The following is a 25910-nucleotide window of genomic DNA, read 5'->3' as shown; positions in this document are numbered from 1 at the left end:
CTTTTGCTAGCAGAAACCTATATTACTTAATGCTTGGTCTTGGGAAAGAGGTAGTAGAGTAGTAGAATAGTTTTGCATAATTGCATCCAACTGTACCCACCTATATAAACATAATGACTAAGCTTTAATGAAATTGCAAGACTAGACATTTTACAAACTGATTATAATATGATTAATTCTGCTATAAATGCCAATTGTAGCCTTCTTAGAAAAGTAAGATTCTAACGAAGATGCACTTTTCTATACATAACTAGGTAATATTATAACATATAGCAAAAATCTGCTAATTACCAAATTTAGGTAGGACAAAAATATATTAACACAAGCTGTTCCTAATCCGAGTTGTACTTGCAGAAATATACCTTATTAGTAAACAAATGACTCCACTACACTTAATCGGTAGAATAGCATCTTGGCATATCCACTAAACCCGAATACCTACGATTTTAATAAGAGATTATGGCATAGACTAACATTAACATAATATAGAATTAGGATAAGGCTTGTGTACTAACGTGGTGCCGGTCGCGGGTAGAGCGCGCGTGCCTGGAGGCGGTGTCTTCGGGCGCGGCGTGCGCGCGGGGCGGGGGGGCGCAGCGCCGCTGGCACTACCGCGCCGGGGACTGTGTCGCGTTCGTGTTCGCGGGCTGCGGCGGCACCGCCAACAACTTCCGCTCCTACGAGGAGTGCGTCCGCCGCTGTATACCGCCACTCGGTACTGACGCACCACGCTGACATGCTATCGGACGCAACTTTATCGCTTTCTTTTGTTTTTTTTTCAGTCATCACAAGAAATAACTAGAATACATGCCTACATTGTTTTATGTTTCAAACTCAAACTCAAACTCAAACATTTATTTATTCAATTAGACTTCTTCTAGAAGCACTTTTGAAACGTCATTAGGTACATATTTTTAACATTTACCAGTTTGAGCTGTTTTGTATCTAGCGGATTAATGCTCGAACAAGACTTCCATATTTTGTAATACATACAAATACGGAAGGCAGGCAACAACCGGACATACGAAATATACCAACCAATCCATTAATATTTTATATTAATCTTATGTCAAAACTTATGTCATTAACACATTTCATAGTTGCTATAAGTGTAGAAAAGAAAATACGGCACACGTGTAAAATAATAAAAATAAATACGAACTCTATAATTTAAAATAAAGAACCTATAAGTACAATTTAAGTTTCGAGAGATAAATGTAGCGTCCGATATAAACAATATTAGAATACACTGACGTACCTGCTTTTAGATGATTCGGAGAATTATGTTTCATAAATATTAAACAAACATTCACTTATGCTAAAAAATATTATTTAATTCATTTACATTTAAAATATAATATGTACGTCAGTGAATTTGAAGACAAAAAAAGCTAAACGTGCATGAATTTAAGCTTATGTTGAGTTAATAATATGTTTCAACATCAAAAATTGCCTGTTTATTGATCATGATACAATTTTATTTTATGCTTTGCACTGCTTTTAACCCATATAGTCTTACCAACTAAATATTTACCTAGTAAATTATTCAAAATTTCTGAGTATCGTGAATGGGAAGCGGTCAATGTGGCCAATACACACTAATTTGTTGGCATGAATACATGCCATATTTCGAATTTGTTGGACTTTGTTATTTGTAATTTACTTTTAATTTGACTGTTAATGTTGTAAATTATGATCGATTTTATATGTAGAGGTATAGTTGTTGTGGTCATGAATTGGTTTATCTGTACGTGAAATGAATTGGTATGCGTAACGTTGTTCTGTGTTGTTTTGATATTGAGGTTGATTCTTCCTTTATTACTTTACTTTAAAGGTTATTAAAATGAAAACGAGAATAAAAAAAAATATGATTTTAATTATAACGATTACATTTTGTGCTGTTAGTTACAAGGTTACAAGAAAAGAGAATGACGCGAGGTTCCATGATTAAGCACATTCGGTTTACATTAACGTGAAGTTAGGCCAGAGTCCACCGGTGTTGCCGCCACACCGCTGAACGACGTTCACGTACGCTGCTAACTTCAGAGTTGTTGAACATACCGCCCGCCTTGGAAGAACTCAGGAAAGGCTTCCAACATGAAGCACTCGTCAGTGAAGCTGGATCATGAGGGTTATAACGGGCAAATCTTTGCAAACGATCGGCGTATGATGCCGTGCGCTGTCCGTATTTCAGCCACTCGGGAAATCCCATCAGTCCCCGGGAAGACGTGCATCACTCGACCCAGTTTCCATTTCAAAGGAGGAACATTATCCTCCTTGATCAGAACTAAGCTATTCTCTTTGAGGTCCTCATTGTTGGTTTTCCATTTAATTCGCTGTTGGAGCTCTGAAATGTATTCTTTCGACCAACGCTGCCAAAAATGTTGTCGAAGTTGCTCCACATGGTCATAGCGTCCCAATCGCGTAGGCTTAATCATCGTCAGGTTTTCGCATATAGGTGCAGTTAGTGGTCGACCGATCAGGAAATGGGCTGGAGAAAGTGGGAGAAAGTCATGAGGATCTGAGGACAGAGGAGACAGAGGGCGAGAGTTCAGGACGGCTTCAATTTGCGTTAATACCGTTTCAAACTCTTCACGTGTTAACCTAGCATTGCCCAGCACCCGCCGCAAATGATGCTTACAGGACTTGACTCCTGCTTCCCACAACCCGCCAAAATGAGGACTGTACGGTGGTATAAATGTTAAACGAATTTGATTATGACTAAGAAAATCAGAAATATCACTACCATTATTAAAAATTACTGATAATTCCTTTTCAGCACCAACGAAATTTTTTCCATTGTCTGAAAAGATTTGATAAGGCTTTCCACGCCGTGCTATGAACCGATTTAATGCTAAAATATAATCATGTGTACTCAAGCTACCTACCAGTTCTAAATGTATAGCCCTTGTACTAAAACAAACGAATAAACAAATGTATGATTTTATTAATTTTGCACCCCTGCCCTTTCGGTCCAAAATGAGCAGGGGCCCGGCATAATCAACTCCACAATTCATAAAAGGAAAATTTTGTTCTAATCTTTCCGAAGGTAAGTTGCCCATGAGAGGGGTCAATGTCCTGCCTTTCATGCGTTTGCATACGATACAATTATGAACAACTTGTTTAGCTAAATCGCGAGCCCTCAAAATCCACCACCTTTCACGCATGGAATATACTAGAAGCTGAGGACCAGCATGAAGCAATCGTTTATGTTCATATTCACATAATAATCTTGAAAAGCGATGTTTCCCACTAAGCAATACGGGATGTTTTTTATTATAATCAAATTCATTCGCGTTAGATAACCTACCACCGACACGAATAATATTTGATTCATCTAGAAAAATATTTAAACCGGCTATTTTGTTATATATCAATTTATTTTTAATATTTTTACTATTATTTAATGATAACTTATTTTTTAATCTATAATATTGTTCACTAAATGATTCTTGTTGAGCAAACCGTGTTAATGTATCAAGTGATCGCTGTAACTCATCTACAGATAAGGAACCGGTTTGTCGCACACGAATGCCATTGACCTTGCCATTGACAATAGGTACTCGGACATTATCAATGAATCGCAATAAATATGCACAAATCCTTTGCAAACGAATAAATGACGAATAACGTTCAAAATCAAATATTGAAAATAATTGAGTAGAATGTAAATGAACAGTGTTATGTTTAATTTCAGGCAACTCACTATATGGCGAAATAAAGATGTTACTATTGTCTGGCCACTTACTACTTATATCGCGTAAGAAGGCAGGGCCACACCACCAATTATGATTACTATCATACTTCAGCGTGTCTAACGTCGTGCCGCGAGTTATAATATCCGCAGGGTTTTCGGTTCCCTTAACATGTCGCCAAATTGTATCACATGTTAATTCATTTATTTGTGCAACGCGATTTTGAACGAAGGTTTTAAGTAAATGCGGCGACATACTCAACCAGCCTTGCACAATAGTTGAGTCAGTCCAAAAATATATTTTATCGAAATTTAAACGGAGAGATTGTTTTATTTTAATATATAATCTAGCACCTACCAAAGCCCCGCACAGTTCGAGTCTCGGAACACTTACTATCTTTATCGGTGCTAATTTACTTTTTGCACATAATAAATGCACTGAAACTGGTAAATCACCGTTATTATTACACAACCTAACGTACGCGCACGCACCGTAGGCATCTTGAGAAGCGTCAGTAAATATATGAAGCTCCTTGTAACTATTATCATCAATAACACAACGAGGTAGTCTAATAGTATGTAAATGTTGCAAATCACACAGAAACTTATGCCATGCAATTGCAATGGTTTCGGGAACTTCGTCGTCCCAATCCAATTTTTGTAGCCACAATTTTTGTAACAATGACTTAGCTTTAATTACTACGGGCGTTAATAAACCTAATGGATCATATATTTGTGCAATGGTGGATAATATGACACGCTTCGTAACTATCGAGTCATGATTTGTAAATTTAGTTGTAAAAGAAAATTCATCCTTTTGTGTACACCAGCCTAAACCTAACGTTTTGGATGAATGATTTACATCAATGTTTAGGTCTTTATACATTTCAGGAGATACGTCGCAATTAAATGTCCATTTATGCAGCGGAAAACAACCCTGTTTTAACAACTTGGATATTTTATTACACAATTCCATTAAAGATTTAAGGTCATTACTCCCCGTAATTAAATCGTCAACGAAAAAATCCTCGTTAATTGTTCTTGCAACTAATTCATCATTACAGTCTAAAGCCAATTGTTTTAAACAACGCATACTGAGAAACGGTGCTGACGCCGTTCCATACGTCACTGTATTTAACATATATAACTGTAAAGGTAGGTTTCGATTATTCCTCCACAATATCAGCTGTAAATTACGTTGATCCGATTGAATTAAAATCTGTCTGTACATTTTTTGAATATCTGCGCAGGCAACGTATTTATATTGACGAAATCTAAGTAAAATTGAGAATATATCATTTTGTAATGGAGGTCCTGTATACTGTATGTTATTTAACGATTTGTTGTTTGATGTATTCGCGCTCGCGTCGAACACAACACGTAATTTTGTAGTTAAACTATCCTCACGATAGACACCGTGATGAGGTAATATATAATGTGGTTTACTTAATAAATCTGGAATATTCTTTGTTTCAATTAGAGTCATATGACCAAGTGTTTCATATTCTTTAATAAAATCGCTATAAAGTGTTTTATAATTAGGTAAACGATCCAACTTTCTTTCGAGAGATAAAAAACGATTTTTAGCCATAGTGTACGAATCACCTAATAACTCAGGTGACTCCTTTAGAGGAATGCGAACAGAGAATCTACCGTGTTTGTCACGTTTTGTAGTCTCTTTAAATAACGTTTCACAATAACGATCATCTTTAGACATGGGAGAAGATAAGTCAGTCAATTCTTCTAACTCCCAAAATTTTTTCAGTTGAGTATTTATCTGAACTAAGTTACACTGAACTCTTTCAGTCTTAAACGAATGACTATTATAAATAGGCCCAGAAATTATCCATCCTAATTTTGAATCATATAGATAAGGACCATTAATAAGTTTAATCTTATCACTATTTAATAAATCCCAAAATACATCCGCTCCTATAAGGATATCGATATCCGACGGCACACTAAACGTAGGGTCCGCGAGTGAAATGTGTTTAGGTATTTGAAACCTTTGAGATTTAATTGATAACGAAGGTAACTTTGATGTAATACGAGGAAGAACCAAGCATTGAATATTTATATTAAAATGATTAACTTTAGAACGAATATTTACTTTACAGGTGTGAGAACATTTTGATACGCTCTGCCCAACACCTGAAATATGTATAGTGGACTGTATTATTGGTATTTGTAAACGATTACACAACGATTCTGTAATAAAACAATTCTGACTTCCGTTGTCAAGGAGCGCCTTAACTGTGTGATAATTATCACTCGAGTCAGAAACGTCAATGAGCGCTGTCGAAAGCAACACGGGTTGTATAGCGGCAGCGGCATTGCACGTGAGTACATTTATACGCTCGGAATGCACTCCCGTATCAGCTGATTTATGCGAACTAGGTATAGACGCGGGAATACTTAATTCTTCACTAAGATAAGTAGTATGAAGTAATGTATTATGGTTCTTTTTGCATAATTTGCATGGACCATATGAACAATCGTTTGCTAAATGGCTATCAGTGCGAATACAATTACGACAAAGGTTTTTATTTTTTACAAGAACATGTCTCTCCTGCACAGGCCTGTTTAAGAATTTCGGACATGAATACAAATAATGTTCACCGCCGCAGTCAACACAAACACGTTCTTTTACATTGATATCGAATTTAGATTTGTTACGAGATGAATTAACTACGTGTGTATGTGTGAGAGGTTGCGACAAATTTTTAGGCTTACTAAAATATTTATGATTGTTATTCGTGTTAATATAATTATTATTGTTATGTTTATTAGAAGAAACACCGCGCACATTATTCGTTTTTATCATTTCTAACATATCAGCTCGGTTTCCAAGAAACTCTAATAGATCGCCTAATTTAATGTTTCTTGATTCATTTTTTGACAATAAAGTACCTTTATGCGTCTCCCACTCACGCTCTGTGGACTGATCGAGCTTGGACACAATTAAATAGACAACCAAAGTGTCCCAAGAATCGGTGGGTTCGTTTAATGATTTTAATGCACGTAAATTACGTAATGTTGAATCTATTAACCTTCTAATGTGAACATACGATTCGCTTTGTAGTGCCTGAACATTAAAGAGTGCCTTGACATGATTTTGTACTAATAATCGATTATTATGAAACCTATTTTCTAATAAATCCCATGCGTGTGAGTAGTTTTCAGCCGTGAACTCTAATGCACTAATAACATGAGAAGCAGAACCACTGAGGGAAGATTTTAAATAATGAAATTTCTGTATATCATTAAGATCATCACGACTGTGTATCATGGTGAGATATGAATTCCTATACTCCAACCACTGATCATAAGCACCCTCAAAGACAGGTAGCTTTATAACTGGCAATTTAATAGACATAGAATTATTACAAACCTGATGACAAATAGATTGTGTTTTTTCACTACTGTTAGGATTTACCAAGCACTTCGCGTTAGCCATAATAGAAAAATACTGCTGTTCAAACAATTCTCGGTATTCTAATTGAGCTGCTATATCCGAATCTTCAACTAATTGTTCAATTTTACTCTGAATTTCATTGTAACTTTGAAAAAGTGTACAAGCGGACTCTATTCGTAATTCTAATTCAGTTTTGCTATTGAAATTTAATTCTGATTTGTCTAGTTTAGAAATATATCTTTCAAACAATGTTAGCCTGCCTTTTAACGTGCCACGCTGTCTCTTTAAGTCAGCGAGCTGCATATTTATACTTTTACAAATACCTAAACGAGGAGATTTAGAATTACCACCGATTGTATCTTCACAGTCACTCATTTTGGCAGATTATAGAAAACAAGAGTACTTACAAATTCCCGTTAAGCATCAGCACAGCGCCGCGCTGCTCAACACGTGCACGGATAACTGAAACGTGAAAATGACGATATTAACGCAAATTAAAACGCACAGGAGATGGAGAGAAGAAGGATGGGTATCGTAACCTGACCGGATGCGACTCGACGGCAATCCAGCATAATCCTCTTGTGACTCCTCGCCATGTGCATGTGGTGATGATGCTTCAAATTAATGATTCGGCTCCGAATGGACCATGTTTGTTATTGAGGTTGATTCTTCCTTTATTACTTTACTTTAAAGGTTATTAAAATGAAAACGAGAATAAAAAAAAATATGATTTTAATTATAACGATTACATTTTGTGCTGTTAGTTACAAGGTTACAAGAAAAGAGAATGACGCGAGGTTCCATGATTAAGCACATTCGGTTTACATTAACGTGAAGTTAGGCCAGAGTCCACCGGTGTTGCCGCCACACCGCTGAACGACGTTCACGTACGCTGCTAACTTCAGAGTTGTTGAACATGTGTAAAGTACCGAAAATACTTCATTATTAACAACATTATATTCGCAACGCAGAGAACAACGAAGTTGTGCCAGTCGACTGTTCCGAGGCCCTCGCGTCATGTACGTTCTTACGTTGCGAGTTCGGCGTGCAGCGGTCGCGTGACGCGTCCGGCTGCGAGCGCTGCTCGTGCGTCACGCGCGAGGCGAACTGCGCGCCGCTGCGGCAGGAGTGCGACACGCTGCAGTGCGCGTACGGCATCGATTGGTTCGATGATGCTGATGGCTGCAGGAGGTTAGTTACATTACGAACAAAATTTTCATGTATAGTGTTGCTGGTATGGTTTATTTAAATTGATGATGGTTGATCTGTTTTCTTGATGAGATTTAAAATTGATGATATTTCTGACAGATGCCGCTGTTTCGAACATCCTTGCGCGAAAAAACAATGTTCTGAGGGAGAACGCTGCGTGGCTTCAACGTACAGAGATCCTATAACACAAGAAGCTGCTTATTCTGCTGACTGTAGAGTCGGTAAGTACACGTGCTCTTATACTTCTGAAGTAATAAATCTTATGAAGAACGAACTTAAAACCGACTTGAAGACAAAGTCACTGTAATTAATCGTAAACGTGTGTTGCAGAAAACAAGCCAGGTTCATGTCCAGTGGACGTCCCAACCACGGTAACAGAGGGCCCGTGCCGGCACGAGTGCAACGACGACGCGGACTGCATCGGCGCGGGCAAGTGCTGCGAGCGCGCGTGCAGCCGCGTGTGCGCGCCGCCCGCCGCGCGCGCCGAGCCCGCGCCCGCCACCGAGACGAGCTTCACGCCGCGCACGCCTTACGTACCTGGTGCGTTTTTGTGATATAATGATTTTATTTAGTGCAGATCGATATTGTTTACATGATGATGTTGTAGAAAAACTTACTAATTGTTAATTTGTTAGGTTTGTTAGTACATTCGATAGATGTAGTAACTTATGTACTATTTTCCTTTAATTGTTTTAAATATTTGCAATCACTGTAAAATTTGTTATGGTACATAAAATTGTTAAATAAATAAATAACTTTAGTTATTCATAACATTTTTTTTCCATTCATAAGACACAAAATACATTAAGTTCTATTAAAAGTAGTTCAGTTACAGAACAATTTGTTATCTGAAAGTTTCTCTTCAACTCAAACTCAAACATTTATTTATTCAAATAGACTTCTTTTAGAAGCACTTTCGAATCGTCATTACATATTTTTAACATTTACCAACATTAATAATTATGAAATTTAGAATATTCCTTTCATACTCTGTAGACAATATAACTAATAATAATAATATTGTGTGTGCAGAGCTGCCGCACGCGCCGGTGGCGAGCGAGCAGGCGGAGCCCGAGGTGCGCGCGGCGGAGGGCGGCACGGCCACGCTGCGCTGTCTGTTCCACGGGAACCCGCCGCCCAAGATCACCTGGCGCCGCGGGGAGATCACGGTATGTACCATGTCAACTTCATACGATTGCTCCATAGCAGTTTCCATTTTTAGTCAAATTTCCAGGATTAGTAGTTACATGACTCTTTATTTTCTAGCTTTTTAGTACATATCGATATTTCTGGAATTTTGATTCATTGAGCTGTAAAATGTATGTAGGTACATGGAAAAAAGATGTGTGAAAAACTTCCGTAAAATTTTCTATTATAAGCTACGGTTTCATTCCAATATAAATTAGGAAAATTAGCCCCGAGTGGTAAGCTCGGAATTCGGATACGAAACATAAATGTGAACATATTATCTGAAGTTAAATGAAGATAAGCCACCTGGCCGGCTGCAGCATTTCCAGGTCTACAAATTTAAACAATATCAGTGAAATTTACATTAAGTATATACGTGGCAGAGCTACAGTGTCACAAATTATAGACATAGATATATAACATCATGAGTATAAGGTATACGGTTAGCTATCATGTCCCAATTGCGTCAGATCGACGGCGACGTGGGCCGCTACCGGCTGCTGTCGGACGGCGCGCTGGAAGTAGTGTCGCTGTACCGCAACGACTCCGGCGTCTACATCTGCGTCGCGGCCAACTCGCTCGGCGTCGCACAGCAGGAGGTCTACCTGCATGTTGATGGTGAGTGATATATTGTAATGCATTGGACTGCGGTAGAGTCACGTAGTTGATTGGAGTGTTGGTACTGTTTGGTGGTAGTTTGGATCATTAATTTATTATACATATAATTTAAGCTAAATACGATGTCAATATTTTACTAAACGAGCGATGCATTTGTCTTAATTTTGATGAATTATAAATTATACCATTTAGATACATAAATTAATCAGTTATCAGTACCATCGCTTTTTATGCGCACGGGTTTTGGTTTAATCTCTTTGCACAATTTCTATTCTATTCTTTCCTATCTCATAAGTCATAACTCTCAATTTCCAATTTTATTTAGTTCCGAACGGCAGATGTCACAATGAGTAATAACGTTATCTTCGTACAATACTCTGCTAATGGTCGGTGCAGTGCGCCTAACGACTCGCGTGCTAACAACCTATAATGACATAATATTGTTGATAAAATACCAATGGCAAAATGTTGCAACTCTAAAATTTATAGAAATATTAAAGAAGCAATTCACAAATTTTGTGAATAAAAAATGCCTTAAATATCATGTTATACCAAAAGGTTATAAAAAAAAGACGGGTTGCACTCCGGGATTGCCGGCAGAAGTGAAAACTTGATTATTAACGTTGAGCATGTTTGATATTTTGGAATGGTATCCGTCTTACGCTTTTTCGATCAGGTCACGTGTCCTGACGCGAGTTTAAGATTTTATACCCATTACAGAAAAAGTGCTCAACGCCGCTAAAGAAGTTTTCACTTCAAAAAAAACAATTGTAGAGTAATCAGTAAGGTATTAAAACAACTGTAGAGTAATTGTGGATGACGAGGTGAGGACAGAAAATATGAATGATATTATTATAAAACCTCGATCGATTACTCTGAAGTGGAATTCATTATTTCCGAAATACCTCACGCAATTTGCTAGTCCACTATACAAGAAATAAGTCTGATAGAAGCAATTTATAAAAAGGAAAAGCTAACATATTCCTACAATAGCAAAACAGATATTTCTTCATTAATTAATAACAAGTAATAACAATCTGCATTCTTAACAGAAACAACTCCGCCAATAGCCCGTTCCCTAAACATTATAACATTAGCCAGATGTTTTATAAATAAATTACGGATTTACAAGTTGCAACACTTTGCCAGTAGTGTTTAACATTTGGCGGTGTGTGTTAGTAACTAGCGCCAGTCGGGTCCGCCCCTTACCGCCGTCACGATGCTCCTTGTGGCACTCACCGTTCTCACGTGCGCGTACGCATCCCAAGGTTGATTAACATGCTTGATTTTTGTTTTGGATTTCCTGTGGTTTTGTAAAAAATGGTTTAATTTAAATCTCTTTTTGTTATAATTAAACTAGTGCTGATAGACCTATGATAAAATTCGTCGATTTGATATTTTTTTCGTAATGCAAATATTTTCTTGATTTTACTTTCTGAATCACCTTTAAAAAGTAATATTTTTAGATTTTTTTCTCTACATTAACCTTAATTACTTAATAAACATATTGTTATCTTACATAGGAAATCCAAAACAATCAATTAAGATGATAACATGATTTTAATTTGGTTCAGTAGATCATTAACATAAGAGTTTGTGGAATGCGGTAGCAATGCTCTATTTATATATTTAAATTAACTCATTCCATTTACATAAACTACATTTGTTGATGTTATGCGCTTATAACATCAACAATGGAAGCTCGTTACGTAGTTCGAATTCCTTCCACAAACTCGCGTAGAGTAGTTAGTATCTAACAACCCCGCACAATAGATCCAGTGAGAGGGCCCGCCGGGATCGCGGGCGTGCCCAACACGATCATCGTGGGCACGATCGGGCGCCCACTCAACGTGCGCTGTCTCGCGTTCGGCTACCCCAAGCCGACGATCTATTGGTACAGAGGACGCAACGGGCCGATGGTGCCGTACAGTAGCTCGCTATACGAGGCGAGGGAAAACGTGTTGCAAATACGCAAGTTGAGCGTGGAGACGCTGGGAGAGTACCTGTGCCAAGCGTACAACGGGATCGGGAAGCCGGCGGAATGGACGTTCTCAGTGACGTCATACGAGGAGGGCGCTTCGCCGCCGCCTCGCACTGAGGCCACAGCGCCCACCGCGCCCACCGCGCCGCCCACCACTGAGATACAAGTACCCGTCTACACTGGTGAGGGATAACGCCTGCATGTACTGCCTTGCATGATTTGCATGAATCTGCTTCTTTTGATTACAATTACCTGTCATTGTTATGTATGGGTGATGGAATGTTATAAAATGATACCTTGCCAATGATTACGATGATTTGCAAGTTATTCTTGATTGCAAATATTTCTGAATTTAAGCTATCGTTATAGTTTATATTCCTTACATACATTGAAACCGCGCGCTTTGATAAATATTTGAGCTGCCTAAGATTGCAGCTCTATCAAAAATAATCTGGGAATGAATGAACATAATTTGTTCTCAGGTTTGATTTGTATAAATGTCCATGAATGTATGTAAAAATTAAATATGTACCTATCCCAATATATAAAATTATCCCAATATATAAAATTTGTTGTGTCGTTCTTGTATTCATTTTACTGATCATCTATTGCAAGTGTGTTGAGTAACATTTTTTCAGTTTCAAAATCTTTCTTAAATTATTCCAACATAAAACGATACTCACAGTCAAATATTTATTTGAAAGTGCTGTCTATAAAAGTTTATTTTTACCGTCTTTACTTCTTAATACCTAAACAGGTTGAAAATTACAATTAATAATAAAAAAAATAAAAAATTAAATGTCTTCGTTACTGTTTTATTTTTATAATCATCAGTTCCCTATGTACTTAAAGTATCTCACACAGGCAAAAATGTACCCAAGAAATATAAAAACTGCCAAAAAAAGTTTAGAACATCCACTTAACAAGTCGCACACAAACAGTGCCGGTAACGACGCGTATCCGCATGGAGGCGACGCGCGTGCACGCGGGCGCCGCCTTCAGCGTGCCGTGCGAGGTGGACGGCTACCCCGTGCCGGACGTCAGCTGGACCAAGGACGCACAGCTGCTCACGTCCAACGATAGGATTCAAGTCACCGGTATTCAACTCTAAATATTTGTTTGTTTGGTTTTCCAGGAACGAAGCGAGATTCAAAAAGTGAACTACGAATTGTAATGTTGAATAGTTTCAAAAGATTCTCTTATATTATATAAATTATAAATAATATTAATGTCCTATACCTACACAGCAACTGTTTTTTTTTTTATATCTTTATTTAATACGAGAGTTTGATCATACTTGATCATGTCACTCTCAAAAATAAAATCAAAACATAACAAAACAGATTATTCTAACAGTAAAGCATATCTAATAATTATCTACCGTCTACTTAAACCACAACAACTGTTGCTGGCCACAACTGGCGGCAAAGAGTCAACGACCGGGCTCAGTGGCGTGCATTAGCAGAGGCCTACGTCCAGCAGTGGACAACAATAGGCTGATGATTATGATACCTACACATTTTCGATTTAACTACTATGATTAGTAGAATAATTTAATCAACTTTGTCAGCATATTAATTTAACAGGGACCACTAAAATAATTATGTACTTTTCTGTTTTTAACTGATATCCTTGAGTATTTTGGAAAATTAGTCATTCTAGTGCAAATCTTTTCTCATTTTACAATTATTTATAATACCTCATAGCTTCCATTGAGTTCTAGATTTATTCAGCTTCATTAAGCTGCAGATAACTCTAGTAGACGTAAACATAATAGCAGAACATATAAGCGAGAAGCACGAAGAAAATATTATTCATCAAATAAACAAAATCATCAATTGTAATGTATATTTTCATTTTGAATACCGCAGAGGCTCGCCTGACGATATCGCACGCAAGCACGAATGACAGCGGCTTGTACAGCTGCGAGGCGGTCAACGCCTACTCGTCACACTCTTCCACTGTTCAGATCACCGTTGAAGGTAATGTATCTTTGTAAACCTCTTGTGTTTAGCTTTGATGAAAATAATAATAAATTACTCAATTCTTTATTGAAGGGGAACAGAACTGTCTTTATTTTCTTTAGGACTCGTTCTTACACTTACTTTTATAGTATTTTGAGTTTGTTATGGTTTTAACTTTTTCCAAGTCATAATGCGAAAATGAAAATTTATTGTCCAACAAAATTGGTTATCAAATACTGGTATATTCATGAGTCATTATATAGGTATAGTATTATATTATCTGTGGTATTACATATAAAGTGTTTGCAGGTCTGTACATCCCGCCCACGTGCAAGGACAACCCGTACTTCGCCGACTGCAGCCTCATCGTCCTCAGTAACTACTGCAACCATAAATATTACTCAAGGTACCTTTTTTTTCTAAGACTTACGAAGCCTATCCTGTTTTAATCTCCATCAATAATCCCCCTCTATGAATTTTCCTATAATTATATATTTTTTTTATCTTTACCGTAAATTTATTTTTTACAAATTCGTTACAGTTAAAACATGTATGGATTAGTAAACAAGAAAGCAGGGCAATAAAAATTCTTAAAGTAATTTAAAAACTATAATTTAGAAATGTATTATTTATAAATCTCAAATATATTTCAGGTTCTGCTGCAAGTCATGTGTAGAAGCTGGTCAGCTCGATCCCATGGAGTTAGACATGCAGTCCAACTTGGTCGACCGGCAGTAGGGACTGAGGACGCATAGAAATAGATATATAGATAGATACGAACTTCAATGTAACAAACACACACCAAAATCCCAAATTCGATAGTAATGTAGTGTATAAACAATTGAAAATTCATAATAATTTGGTTCTTAGCTTGACGCATAGTTAAAATGAAGTAACGTAAATATATCTAAAGAAAGCAATATATCCACTGAACACTTATCTATTGCGAAAAGCATAAGTCTCGCCTTCAACAAAAACAGGAAATAAACAGTAATTTGTTACCTTAATCGTACTTAATGTGAGTCATAAAAATTATAAACTCAATATAAATAAAATCATTATTTGCACATCGTAATAAATTTCTCTCGTGATTATTTGTTCTATCGGAATATGACTTTCTTTATGAATTGACCCGTTAAAGGTCTTCTAAAATATAAGATAATCAGAAAAATATTTGTTGTTGTCTTTGTTGCGAATATTGTTGTATTTTAGCAAAGCTATGGGAAATTTTCAATTGCAAAACAGTTACATAGTGCCATAATCAAGATGTTATTTACAATAATAAGTTCATTATGAGTAGGATTGAACCCAGTTCGAAGTTATTTTGTTTGTTCTCCATACTGCTTAAGATCTGTAACTTGTTTTTACTTATAAACACTAACCCTATCTTCTCCATTCCAGTTTTTATCGAATGCCTAACCTTTATAAATTAACAAAACATAAACACAACTACGTATGTATTACACGTGGAATGTTACAGACAGCATTACCAATAGACTTAATATTGTAGATAGATTAATTTTATGTAAATAATTACTTACGTCACAACTAGGTAATACTCGTATAATATAATATTCAGTCACAAATATAGAGCATAAGACGAAACTTTATACTTTGTGTTTCAAGAATAACGTACAATAAATATAGTATTTTTATACATGAAACAGAAATTTTCGACGTATTTTATCCAAATTGTGCAATAAGTCAAACGTAAGGCATGTATGAAGTACTAGGTAGGTACATGTAGTGCTAGAATGAATTATTTATTTCATGTGTTAATGAAATGCATAATGTTTCATAGCAATAAGTTAATGTAACTGTGAGTCATAATAAACTTTTTAAGGCATTTTTATAATGTTACAGTGTAAATATATCACCAATAAATTTTATAAGTGCTAGTGGTGGTTTTTTTCTACAATCCATAAAAAAAATATCATAAAGCGCGTGACACACGGTGAAGATACTATAATATTTAATCTTAAGATACTGTTATATTTTATATTACAGTATCTTAAGGTATCCGGTATCAGCGTTCTGACCATCATTTTTCTTTTTGTCATTGCGTACTAAGACCCCTGTAGAATCGCCATCCTGTTACAAATGACCCACAAAATTTCGGGTCATTTGTAACAGGATGGCGGTATAGTATCTTCACCATGTGTGACGCGCTTAAAGGTTCTATTCCTCGTCTACTATATAGTTATATAAAATAAAATCAGATTCCTGCACTTGTGTGTCTCAATGAGAGTTAATTAACGAACATATTGAACCCCTTGAAAAATATATCGGTGCAAACGAGCTCATTTTAACCACACTAAACAGGCGTTGAGCATTATTTCGTTGTTTTTAGTGCGTTTGAAAAGATTCTATGAAATGTTCTAATACTGAACAACACTGAATACGAGTTTTCGTTAACACTAATAGATCACCAAAGAATGCTCTTGCTCCTAGCTCTAGCGACTAGCTCTATGTTCGTTCTATGTAAATGCACCGTAATACGAATGAGAGTGTCATGCAGTCAAGATTAGGCTCCAAATATAATAATTTTATTTACTCTTTTGTAGTATGATAATGGGAACTCTACATTGCTAAAATAAGCTACACGCAGTCGTCAACGTCAACAAATCAGTTGTTTGACCTCTGTGATAAACGATGACCACCGTAATTAACTGATATTTTTCCTTTTATAAGTAAGTGAGGTTAAGTATACGTAACCTTTACACAGATTATCTATATGTTATAGGCAAACTCCGAAGCTCCGGCGCTCCTAGGTTGGGCTGGTCAATCCTCAGGTCAGACTGAATGACTTAGTCAAAGCCCAAACAAATGTAAATTTTCGGCCTTTGACTAAACAATTTTCGTCAAACCTGGGAGAGACTAATTTGGTCAGGCAAACGTCAAAACACAATTTTATTAAATCGGGGTTTGACGAGTCAAACTCCGATATAGGTATGAAGTGTCTTATCTTCGTATATTTGGAAGCATTTTATCATTTAAGCAGCTTTCAAGTCTTAAGAACCGCTTAACTCTGCCAGTTCTGACACCTGATTGGTCAGCTTACGTGATTTTCACTTTTATATTTGAGATGCTTTGAGAGAATGCCGTGTGGCATTAGGCCCGCCTTTTGTACGATGTGCAATAAAGTATAAAATAAATAAATAAATGCTTTGGAATATACGGAGGTTAGTTTGTATAATATTAAGTATAAAAAAATAACATTTTTAAAATTTTGATGTTTATTGTTTTAATAATTTCTTAAGTAATTAAAATGAAAAATTAATCATTTTTTTGACATGGTGAGGCATTAACTTTAATGTTAATTGTTTTAATAATTTCTTAGGTAATTAAAGTGACAAATTAATCATTTTTCTGACATGGTGAGGCATTAATGTTAATTGTTTTAATAATTTCTTAGGTAATTAAAATGAAAAATTAATCTTTATTCTGGCATGGTGATTGGTGAGGCATTATGACATTTAGAATTGCACAATACATTAGACCTTTTACATTTGCATAATTTTGAAGAGCATTTTTTATTGCAGTGGCATTTTATAAAGCCTTGGCCACCAAATTTTGAATCCTTTGCACTGATTTCTCTAAGAGACAGCAGAACGTCAGGCACATCTTCGATCTTAAGAAATTTTTCTTTGCATTCTTTTATTTGATTCCTCGAAAAAGCAGTCACTTCTAGGATTGACTAGGCCAAAACCGAAACAGAATAATTTACTTTCGACGTTTGACTGAAAAGTTAGGAGCTCCTGGGTTTGACTAAAAATACTTCAGGCAAAGGGCGAAATTGAAATGTATTTCGGGGATTGCCTGGTGGCTTTGGCCAAACCTAGGATAAACCAGTCCTTCCGCGAAGAGACTGTGTATCGGACTTTGACTATAACATATACATATAATAAATCTGTAGAAGGGTCAATTCTGTACATTGAAAATATTGAAAAAATAAATAGCAGGGGGTGTTACTGGATCGATACCGAACCCAAATATGTGATTAAAAAATTTTTTGTCTGTCTGTCTGTCTGTCTGTCTGTCTGTCTGTATGTGAAGACATCACGTGAAAACTAACGGTTCGATTTCGATGAAACTTGGTATAATTATACCTTAGTATCCTGGGCGTAAAATAGGATACTTTTTATCCTGGAAAAATACGTAGAAAAAAAATTAATCTTAATTTTTCAGTTTTATCCATAGACGTTGTTCTGTAGAACCGCGAACACACGTTGCGTATTATTATAGGCCTAGCCGTATTTGGGTCCAATAGATATTTATAAGATGTCATTGTCAGAGTTAATCAAAATGGAGACCATCCACGCGAAGACCGACATCCGCGCGGACGGAGTCGCGGGCGGAAGCTAGTCTACACATATAATAAAATCGTAGGAAAGTCAAATTGTACATTTTTTTACAAGAATCACTTGGGGCGTGATCTACAATCGATATCGAATCCAAAAATATAATTTACTAGATTTCCGCCCGCGGCTTCGCCTGCGTTTGCAAAGGAAAACCCGCATAGTTCCCGTTCCCGTAGGATTTCCGGGATAAAAACTATCCTATGTGTTAATCCAAGTTACCCTCTATATGTGTGCTAAATTTCATTGTAATCGGTTCAGTAGTTTTTACGTGAAAGAGTAACAAACATCCATACATCCTTACAAACTTTCGCCTTTATAATATACTAGATTTCCGCCCGCGGCTTCGCACGCGTTTTCAAAGGAAAACCCGCATAGTTCCCGTTCCCGTGGGATTTCCGGGATAAAAACTATCCTATGTGTTAATCCAAGTTACCCTCTATATGTGTGCTAAATTTCATTGTAATCGGTTCAGTAGTTTTTACGTGAAAGAGTAACAAACATCCATACATCCATACATCCTTACAAACTTTCGCCTTTATAATATACTAGATTTCCGCCCGCGGCTTCGCCCGCGTTTTCAAAGGAAAACCCGCATAGTTCCCGTTCCCGTGGGATTTCCGGGATAAAACCTATCCTATGTGTTAATCCAAGTTACCCTCTATATGTGTGCTTAATTTCATTGTAATCGGTTCAGTAGTTTTTACGTGAAAGAGTAACAAACATCCATACATCCATACATCCATACATCCATACATCCATACATCCTTACAAACTTTCGCCTTTATAATATATATTAGAAATATTAGAATTAGATATTAGATATTAGAATATTAGATATTAGATATTAGATATTAGATATTAGAATATTAGATATTAGATATGTATTAGATATTAGATAGTATTTTCGTCTTTTGTAGACATGTATGCTAAACTTTATAAAGCATGGATTTACTTCAAATTTTGCAGAATATTATTAATAGTTTGGGTCAACATATAATAATATGAATATCATCGAGCATTGCGGGTAAAACCGCGGGCACAGCTAGTTTAAGTACACAGTTAGTTTAGTAGTACCTACCTAACTTGCAACTTATATGAATCGGTTTTAGAAAAAATGTTATGTGTTTGAATGTAACGAAAATGCGACGGATCATACGACAGTATGTTACCTATTGTTAATTGGTATAAAGTACTTAAAAGAGGAAGCGAGTTATTAATTAACTAGCTGTTGCCCGCAGCTTCGCCTGCGTGGAAAAGATAAATTTTCATGGTACAAACTTTCATCCCCTATTTGATCCCCTTGGGGGATGAATTTTCTAAAATCCTTTCTTAGGGGACGCCTACGTTATGACATCTACCTGCATGCCAAATTTCAGCCCGATACGTCCAGTGGTTTGGGCTGTGCGTTGATAGATCACTATATCAGTCACCTTTGAGTTTTATATATATAGATTGCCAGTAATACTACGCTGTTAGGTATTATTAATCAGTAACGTTAGTAGCTACATTCATATTATTATTTCATTACCCTTATTTTACGAAATAGTTCTAATGCCAGACCTTAAGACAAAACGCATAAAAAATGAATAATCTATCACTGGTTCACTGTCTAGTTTTTGAAGTGAAAACTTCTTTAGCGGCGTTGGGTATAAAATCTTAAACTCGCGTCAGGACACGTGGCCTGATCGAAAAAGCGTAAGGCCCTACGCAGACGGCACACTTTTTGTGCGATCGAGTCTGCGGCGCACAAAAAGTCTGCATGGCGCGCAAAAAGTCGGTCCCGGATTTTTCACAGACTCAACGCACACGACGCACATCTTCGATCATTTTGTCGGCAGAGCTGTAGGGACGTAGACGCTATGGAAATCGTGAGATCGCGAAGTATTATTTTGTACATGAAGTACAGAAAAAGAAAAAGAAATAGAGAATTTTGGGTACATCCTATACTTTCGGAAAGATTACTGAAGGGACAGTTCCATAATAAACATTCAATTCTGAAACAACATCCGGCAAATTTTTTCAAATTTTATAAAATGTCTGTTATTACATTCTACCTATACCTCTGGCGCCATGATAATAGATCGCGTGCGTTACGTCCACCCCTAGCAAATGCAGATTGCCGACTAAAGTGTGCGCCGTGAGCCGTCTGCGTTAGCGCGCGTTGAAGCAAACGTTCAATTCTTTTCGTTTTGTGCGGAGCTGCGCGCCGCGGCGCGGTGCGGTCTGCCCGAAACACGGATTTTTTGTGCGCCGGACTTTTTGCGCGTCGTGTGCGTTACTGCATATAATTGCATAGGTTCTATTTTCACAGACTAAAAAGTGCGTCACGGATAGTCTGTCGTCTGCGCAGGGCCTAAGACGGATTTTTTTTTTGCCCTTATATTCCATGCGTAAGACGGATACCATTCCAAAATATCAAACATGCTGAACGTTAATAATCAAGTTTTCACTTCTGCCGGCACTCCCGGAGTGCAACCCGTCTTTTGCACGCCTCATAAGCGAAGCGTTGAGGTGGGTACTACTGTCACTTCGCGCAAAACATCTGATTTTTCAAACTTAAAATGTCTTTATGTATCATACATTGCACTTGTAAGATAATACATACACACACATATTAAGAAAAAACACTATTTTTAACGTTCATGATATTTTTGATGTCATTTTTGTTATTTAAACTAGTTAAAAAACAGTTTAAAAAAGTTCTGTCTTGGACGTCCGTGTGTCTGTATGTGCGGATCCTTTTTCTTGTTAACACGATAGCGACCGAAATACTTTACTAATCGAGTCTTTTTTTTTCTCTTACGCTTGAGTATGCTCAGGAATAGAACCCTTTCATTTTTCAGGGTCTGATTCGATGTGGTTTAATTGTTATTAAATAAACAAAAATAATACCTAATTAATAAATATTTATTAAAAAAAATTATGAGGCGTGCACTTTTGGATTTTCCAAATTATTGCACGCCTCATAAGCGAAGCGTTGAGGTGGGTACTACTGTCACTTCGCGCAAAACATCTGATTTTTCAAACTTAAAATGTATTTATGTATCATACATTGCACTTGTAAGATAATACATACACACACATATTAAGAAAAAACACTATTTTTAACGTTCATGATATTTTTGATGTCATTTTTGTTATTTAAACTAGTTAAAAAACAGTTTAAAAAAGTTCTGTCTTGGACGTCCGTGTGTCTGTATGTGCGGATCCTTTTTCTTGTTAACACGATAGCGACCGAAATACTTTACTAATCGAGTCTTTTTTTTTCTCTTACGCTTGAGTATGCTCAGGAATAGAACCCTTTCATTTTTCAGAGTCCGATTCGATGTGGTTTAATTGTTATTAAATAAACAAAAATAATAATTAATAAATATTTATTAAAAAAAAATTATGAGGCGTGCACTTTTGGATTTTCCAAATTATTTTTTACCTATTATTGTATTTAAATTTAACGGCTTCATCCATTTTTTGATTTTACTGAATCTCATATGTCTCAAACTACAAATGTCTTTTTAAGACGATACACAAAAAAAAATCCACTGCTTGGCGGGCGGAGTCTAATAGCTCGCTATCGCGAACGCGGGTGTGCGCGAAGTCATTCTTGCAAACTCGCCGCGCTGCCGCTGGCCGACTCGGGACAAACATGTATGGAGTCGTCATACAGTTATAATATTGTTATACATTTATTTAATTGTTGATTTATTGGTTTTATTTTCTTGCTTATAAACAAATAATCTTCTTTTTAACAACTACTTAGACATTATTAATAATTATTATTATTTCGTAATGTTTACTTTATTACAAAATAATACAGATTATAAATAATCTTTAAAATAACAAAAAATATTGTTACTCTGAAAAAATGAAATGGTACTCAATAACGCGGACTACTGAATTGATTTAGATAGTATTTGATGCTGACGTAGATATTACCTACATCATGCCCAGAAATGATAAGGTACTATTTCTGAAAGAAGTTATAAACCCTAATTCTTCTCAGTCAAAGTTAAGAGTGGAAGATATCACTAATACAGTAAAACTGATGCGAAACTTTGGATGTTAATTTGTATATTTTTTTGTTAGTTGTAAGAATAGAATAGAATAGAAAACACTTTATTGTACAATGCACACAAAAACAAAATTTACAAAAAACGATATTTAACTTAAAATAAATGTACAACTTGGCGGCCTTATCGCTTAAAAGCGATTTCTTCCAGGCAACCTTGGGGTATAGGAAAAATAAATCAGTAAAAAGGTAGATAGTGCATAAATACGTACATTATACAAGAAACTGTAATTATACATAGATTACATATACTTAAGAATCAAATAATATTATACAAAAACAAATGAGAAATGAGCAGTATAGGAATACAAATATTAGAAGAGAGGAAAATAAATTTACATAAATGTTTGTTACTTAATCACGTCAAGACTACATTACCAATTTTGATAAAATATAGCTAATTGCCTGGATTTACACATAGGATACTTTTTATCCGAACTGAACACTTCTGTGGGATAAAACAGGATTCACGATATAACCTAATTCCACGCGGGCAAAGTCGCGGTCGGAATGATATTTTTTTAAATAAAAAAATTGTTTTAAAAAAAACAAAAAATATATTGACGCATGTATTTATTTTTTGCACTCTATTATAATTGTAATTATTCATTACAAATAATCAAAATAAAATAGCCAGAACAAAGTTAGGCCCTGGTAGGGTAGGTAGGCAGGTACAGCAATGTGAGACGAACACTGGCTTATTTATACCAATAATAATGTATTATAAAAATTAAATTAAGTTTACAACAAAAATACATAATATTAGCTAATGTGAAAACGAATCAACCAATCATCCCACAACAATGAAATGTGCACACAAATATTCATCCAAATCGGTTCATGTGATTAGGAGGAGTGACTGCAGCGCCATCTTCCGGGCCCAATTGTGTTTCCAGATCACCCAGGAACTCAATTTAATATACTTACACAAAATTTTTCGAAATGAAAACTCACATTACTATGTAAATATGAATATAAACCTGTTTTAGTACTAAGCAATTTCCCGCACAGGTGTAGTAAGTATAAATGAAATAAATATCAACATCAAATTATTTATACAACATTCTTATCTACCACCTACTAAGAAATGTAATTCTTGAAATTTTTTCGTATTTTTTTTAATATAATACTACTCCAATGAGCTCCTGTTCCATATTACATCCACCATACTTCCACTAAGTTCACCATGATTTTTTATTTCTTTGCACTTTGTTGCTTTTTGCTAAAAATGGAATCATGCGATAAAACCAGTAGAACGTTGATAACATACATTTTTGACTAAATAAAGGTATTTACGAAGGAGTGGGTTCACATTGTGAACAATCAGTGGGTTTATTTTCCTTCTGGATTCCGGATTTCTGAAAAGATTATCTATGCTATAAATGAAAAAATCTTACACATTCGTTATGTACTTAAAACAGGGGTACATATCAAACATCGTCTATAATACAATTATCATCAAATTTAAAATAAAACCAACTTACTTCATTAATTTGTTCCAATTATTGTAAGCATTCTTTTTCCTCCAACCTTTATGTTTCTTCTTCTTATTTTCTTTATTGTCCCCATTTGTCTCATTTTGTCTTATCGTGTTGTCACCCTTTTTTACGATTGCGCGAGCGACACAAGTTCCCCGTGTGACGGCCGTAGCGGGAATGACTCGTGCAGCGATCGGGGTAGGAAGGTACAGGGCGGCTCTCGCTATAGTGGCTGGTCGCGCGCTAATTTCAAGTATTTCTTGTTTATTTCAAAACCATCGCATATTTCAAAATTCTAAATCGGTAGACGTATAGGTTGTATATTTTATAGTTAATATCCAAAAAGTCGTAACTTTACGTTTGTTATTTTGAAGATGCCAGAGATTATAAAAAAATAACAATGAGAACTTTGTATTTTTTTTCTATCGAGAAAATATCATGGAATCATGTTTCTAAAACGGTAGACGTATTGTGTTACTATTGAACTTTCTTGTCAAGAATTTTCATCACGACAACTTTAATAATATAAAAATTACGAAGGTTTAAAAAGGGCCGTAAATGTTAGAAAAATTAATTCATCACCTTAATAGATGTCCTGTACCTATCTAACTAGGTACCTTGGGAAACGCTTGACCACGATCTTTTCACTACATAGTATAAAACAAAGTCGCTTTCTCTGTCCCTATGTCCCTTTGTATGCTTAAATATTTAAAACGACGCAATGGATTTTTATGCGGTTTTTTTAATAGATATAGTCATTCAAGAGGAAGGTTTTAGTATACAGGGTGACTGAAAATTCGACGTGATCCTTCAAAGGGGTTATACTAGAGGTAATTTGCAACAAATTAATTTTTTCTATTCTTTATAAATTTATATTTATAAAGCATTTGAATGCCATAAAACCAAAAATATCAATTGAAAATTAAGTCCAGTTAACCAGGGGTCAAAAATGGATGGTTATATAATTCATTAGGTTTTAGACAGAGCGGGCGAAGCCGCGGGCGGGAAGCTAGTGGCTGTCTAAGATTACCGATTCTAATAAATAATTATACGGCTACTGTAAAGCCTTTTTTAATACACTCTTCAGGCGCCACCTATATTTGTACTTATTTAAAAACTAAACTCCGTAAAAAATTTTAGCCTATCGCTATAATAAAGTCGTGACGAAAAAGGAAAAATGCGAAAACAATATGCAAATTCTTCGAATTTATTTGTTATTGGGTTTATACGCACTATGCGGGTAGCCGCATTGCGGGTAGCCGTCCGGCTGACCGCAAGCACAATTATGTACGTAATATTCATTTCTATGCGCACTGCGATGCGGCTACCCGCAGACCGCCGTTGCTCGGAGAGCTGCGGCATATACAGTATTATCTATGGCTGCGGCCCGAGCATAGATAATACTGTATATATAGGGCCCGAGTGACGGCCAGCCGGCCAGACGGTTGCTCTTCGGAATAGGTAGAATTAAAATAATAATAAATGTAGAGGGTAGCGTGTGACGCGATATATTCAATTGGCCGACGGGAGCGGCATTCGCATTCGTTTTTTTCTGCATTCGGTCGTTGTGGGACTCGAGATTTTGCTCTGGTAGCAATCACGCGCGGATCGCGATTTATTTAATTTGATACGGATTATCAAAAGCACTTCTCGGGAAGTTTTGGTTGCATCTAATTGTTTTAAATTTAATTGTGATATTCATAATAACGCCGCGGTTTTTACATAACGCGAGAATTGTTCGTTATATGAAACAAGTTTTTAATGACGACGAAGTGTGCCTGGCTGTACAACGGTGGTGACGTCTTTTATATAATATTTTGTTTAATCTATTATTCCCGTAAATATCTATTGAAAAAAACCGCATCAAAATCCGTTGCGTAGTTTTAAAGATTTAAGCATACAAAGGGACATAGGGAAATAGGGACATAGGGACAGA

At 36.1% G+C, this 25910-nt stretch overlaps 2 protein-coding genes and 1 long non-coding RNA gene across 5 annotated transcripts in view; 1 reads left to right on the top strand and 2 right to left on the bottom strand.

Moving 5' to 3' along the window:
- Positions 1 to 15799, top strand: part of Ppn (proteoglycan-like sulfated glycoprotein papilin) — an 84369-nt gene extending 68570 nt beyond the window's left edge. For 2 of the 3 annotated variants that reach the window (XM_090112088.1, XM_090112087.1), the window contains 10 exons: positions 8081 to 8300; positions 8418 to 8539; positions 8649 to 8858; positions 9351 to 9487; positions 9977 to 10124; positions 11898 to 12287; positions 13047 to 13202; positions 13977 to 14087; positions 14379 to 14475; positions 14723 to 15799. In XM_090112088.1, coding sequence (XP_089968214.1) covers positions 8081 to 8300; positions 8418 to 8539; positions 8649 to 8858; positions 9351 to 9487; positions 9977 to 10124; positions 11898 to 12287; positions 13047 to 13202; positions 13977 to 14087; positions 14379 to 14475; positions 14723 to 14807 — 1676 coding nt within the window. In that variant the 3' untranslated portion in view covers positions 14808 to 15799. The remainder of the gene's footprint in view (positions 1 to 8080; positions 8301 to 8417; positions 8540 to 8648; positions 8859 to 9350; positions 9488 to 9976; positions 10125 to 11897; positions 12288 to 13046; positions 13203 to 13976; positions 14088 to 14378; positions 14476 to 14722) is intronic. The other variant, XM_090112089.1, reaches the window with a different exon arrangement.
- On the bottom strand, positions 1857 to 8019 carry LOC149900474 (uncharacterized). Its single transcript, XM_090112090.1, has 2 exons — positions 7654 to 8019; positions 1857 to 7571 (listed from the first exon to the last, which is right to left on the bottom strand). The coding sequence occupies exon 2, from the start codon at positions 7482 to 7484 to the stop codon at positions 2133 to 2135; it is 5352 nt and encodes a 1783-aa protein (XP_089968216.1). The 5' UTR covers positions 7485 to 7571; positions 7654 to 8019; the 3' UTR covers positions 1857 to 2132.
- Positions 15800 to 23054: 7255 nt separating the features above from the next.
- LOC149900472 (uncharacterized) lies at positions 23055 to 23994 on the bottom strand. Its single transcript, XR_016457713.1, has 2 exons — positions 23793 to 23994; positions 23055 to 23718 (listed from the first exon to the last, which is right to left on the bottom strand). It is a non-coding gene; the product is annotated as an uncharacterized LOC149900472 (long non-coding RNA).
- Positions 23995 to 25910: the final 1916 nt, after the last annotated feature.

The sequence above is a fragment of the Colias eurytheme genome, chromosome 18 (genome assembly GCF_061535395.1).
Source record: "Colias eurytheme isolate Ceu_HAF_F1 chromosome 18, ilColEury1 Martin Lab GWU primary, whole genome shotgun sequence".
NCBI lineage: Eukaryota > Metazoa > Arthropoda > Insecta > Lepidoptera > Pieridae > Colias > Colias eurytheme.
The sequence above is the reverse complement of the archived record's forward strand: the minus strand, read 5'-3'. Positions and strand labels throughout refer to the sequence as shown.

Coding starts and splice junctions, on each gene's coding strand:
- LOC149900474 (XM_090112090.1), bottom strand. CDS start 7,484: ATGAGTGACTGTGAAGATACAATCGGTGGTAATTCTAAATCTCCTCGT.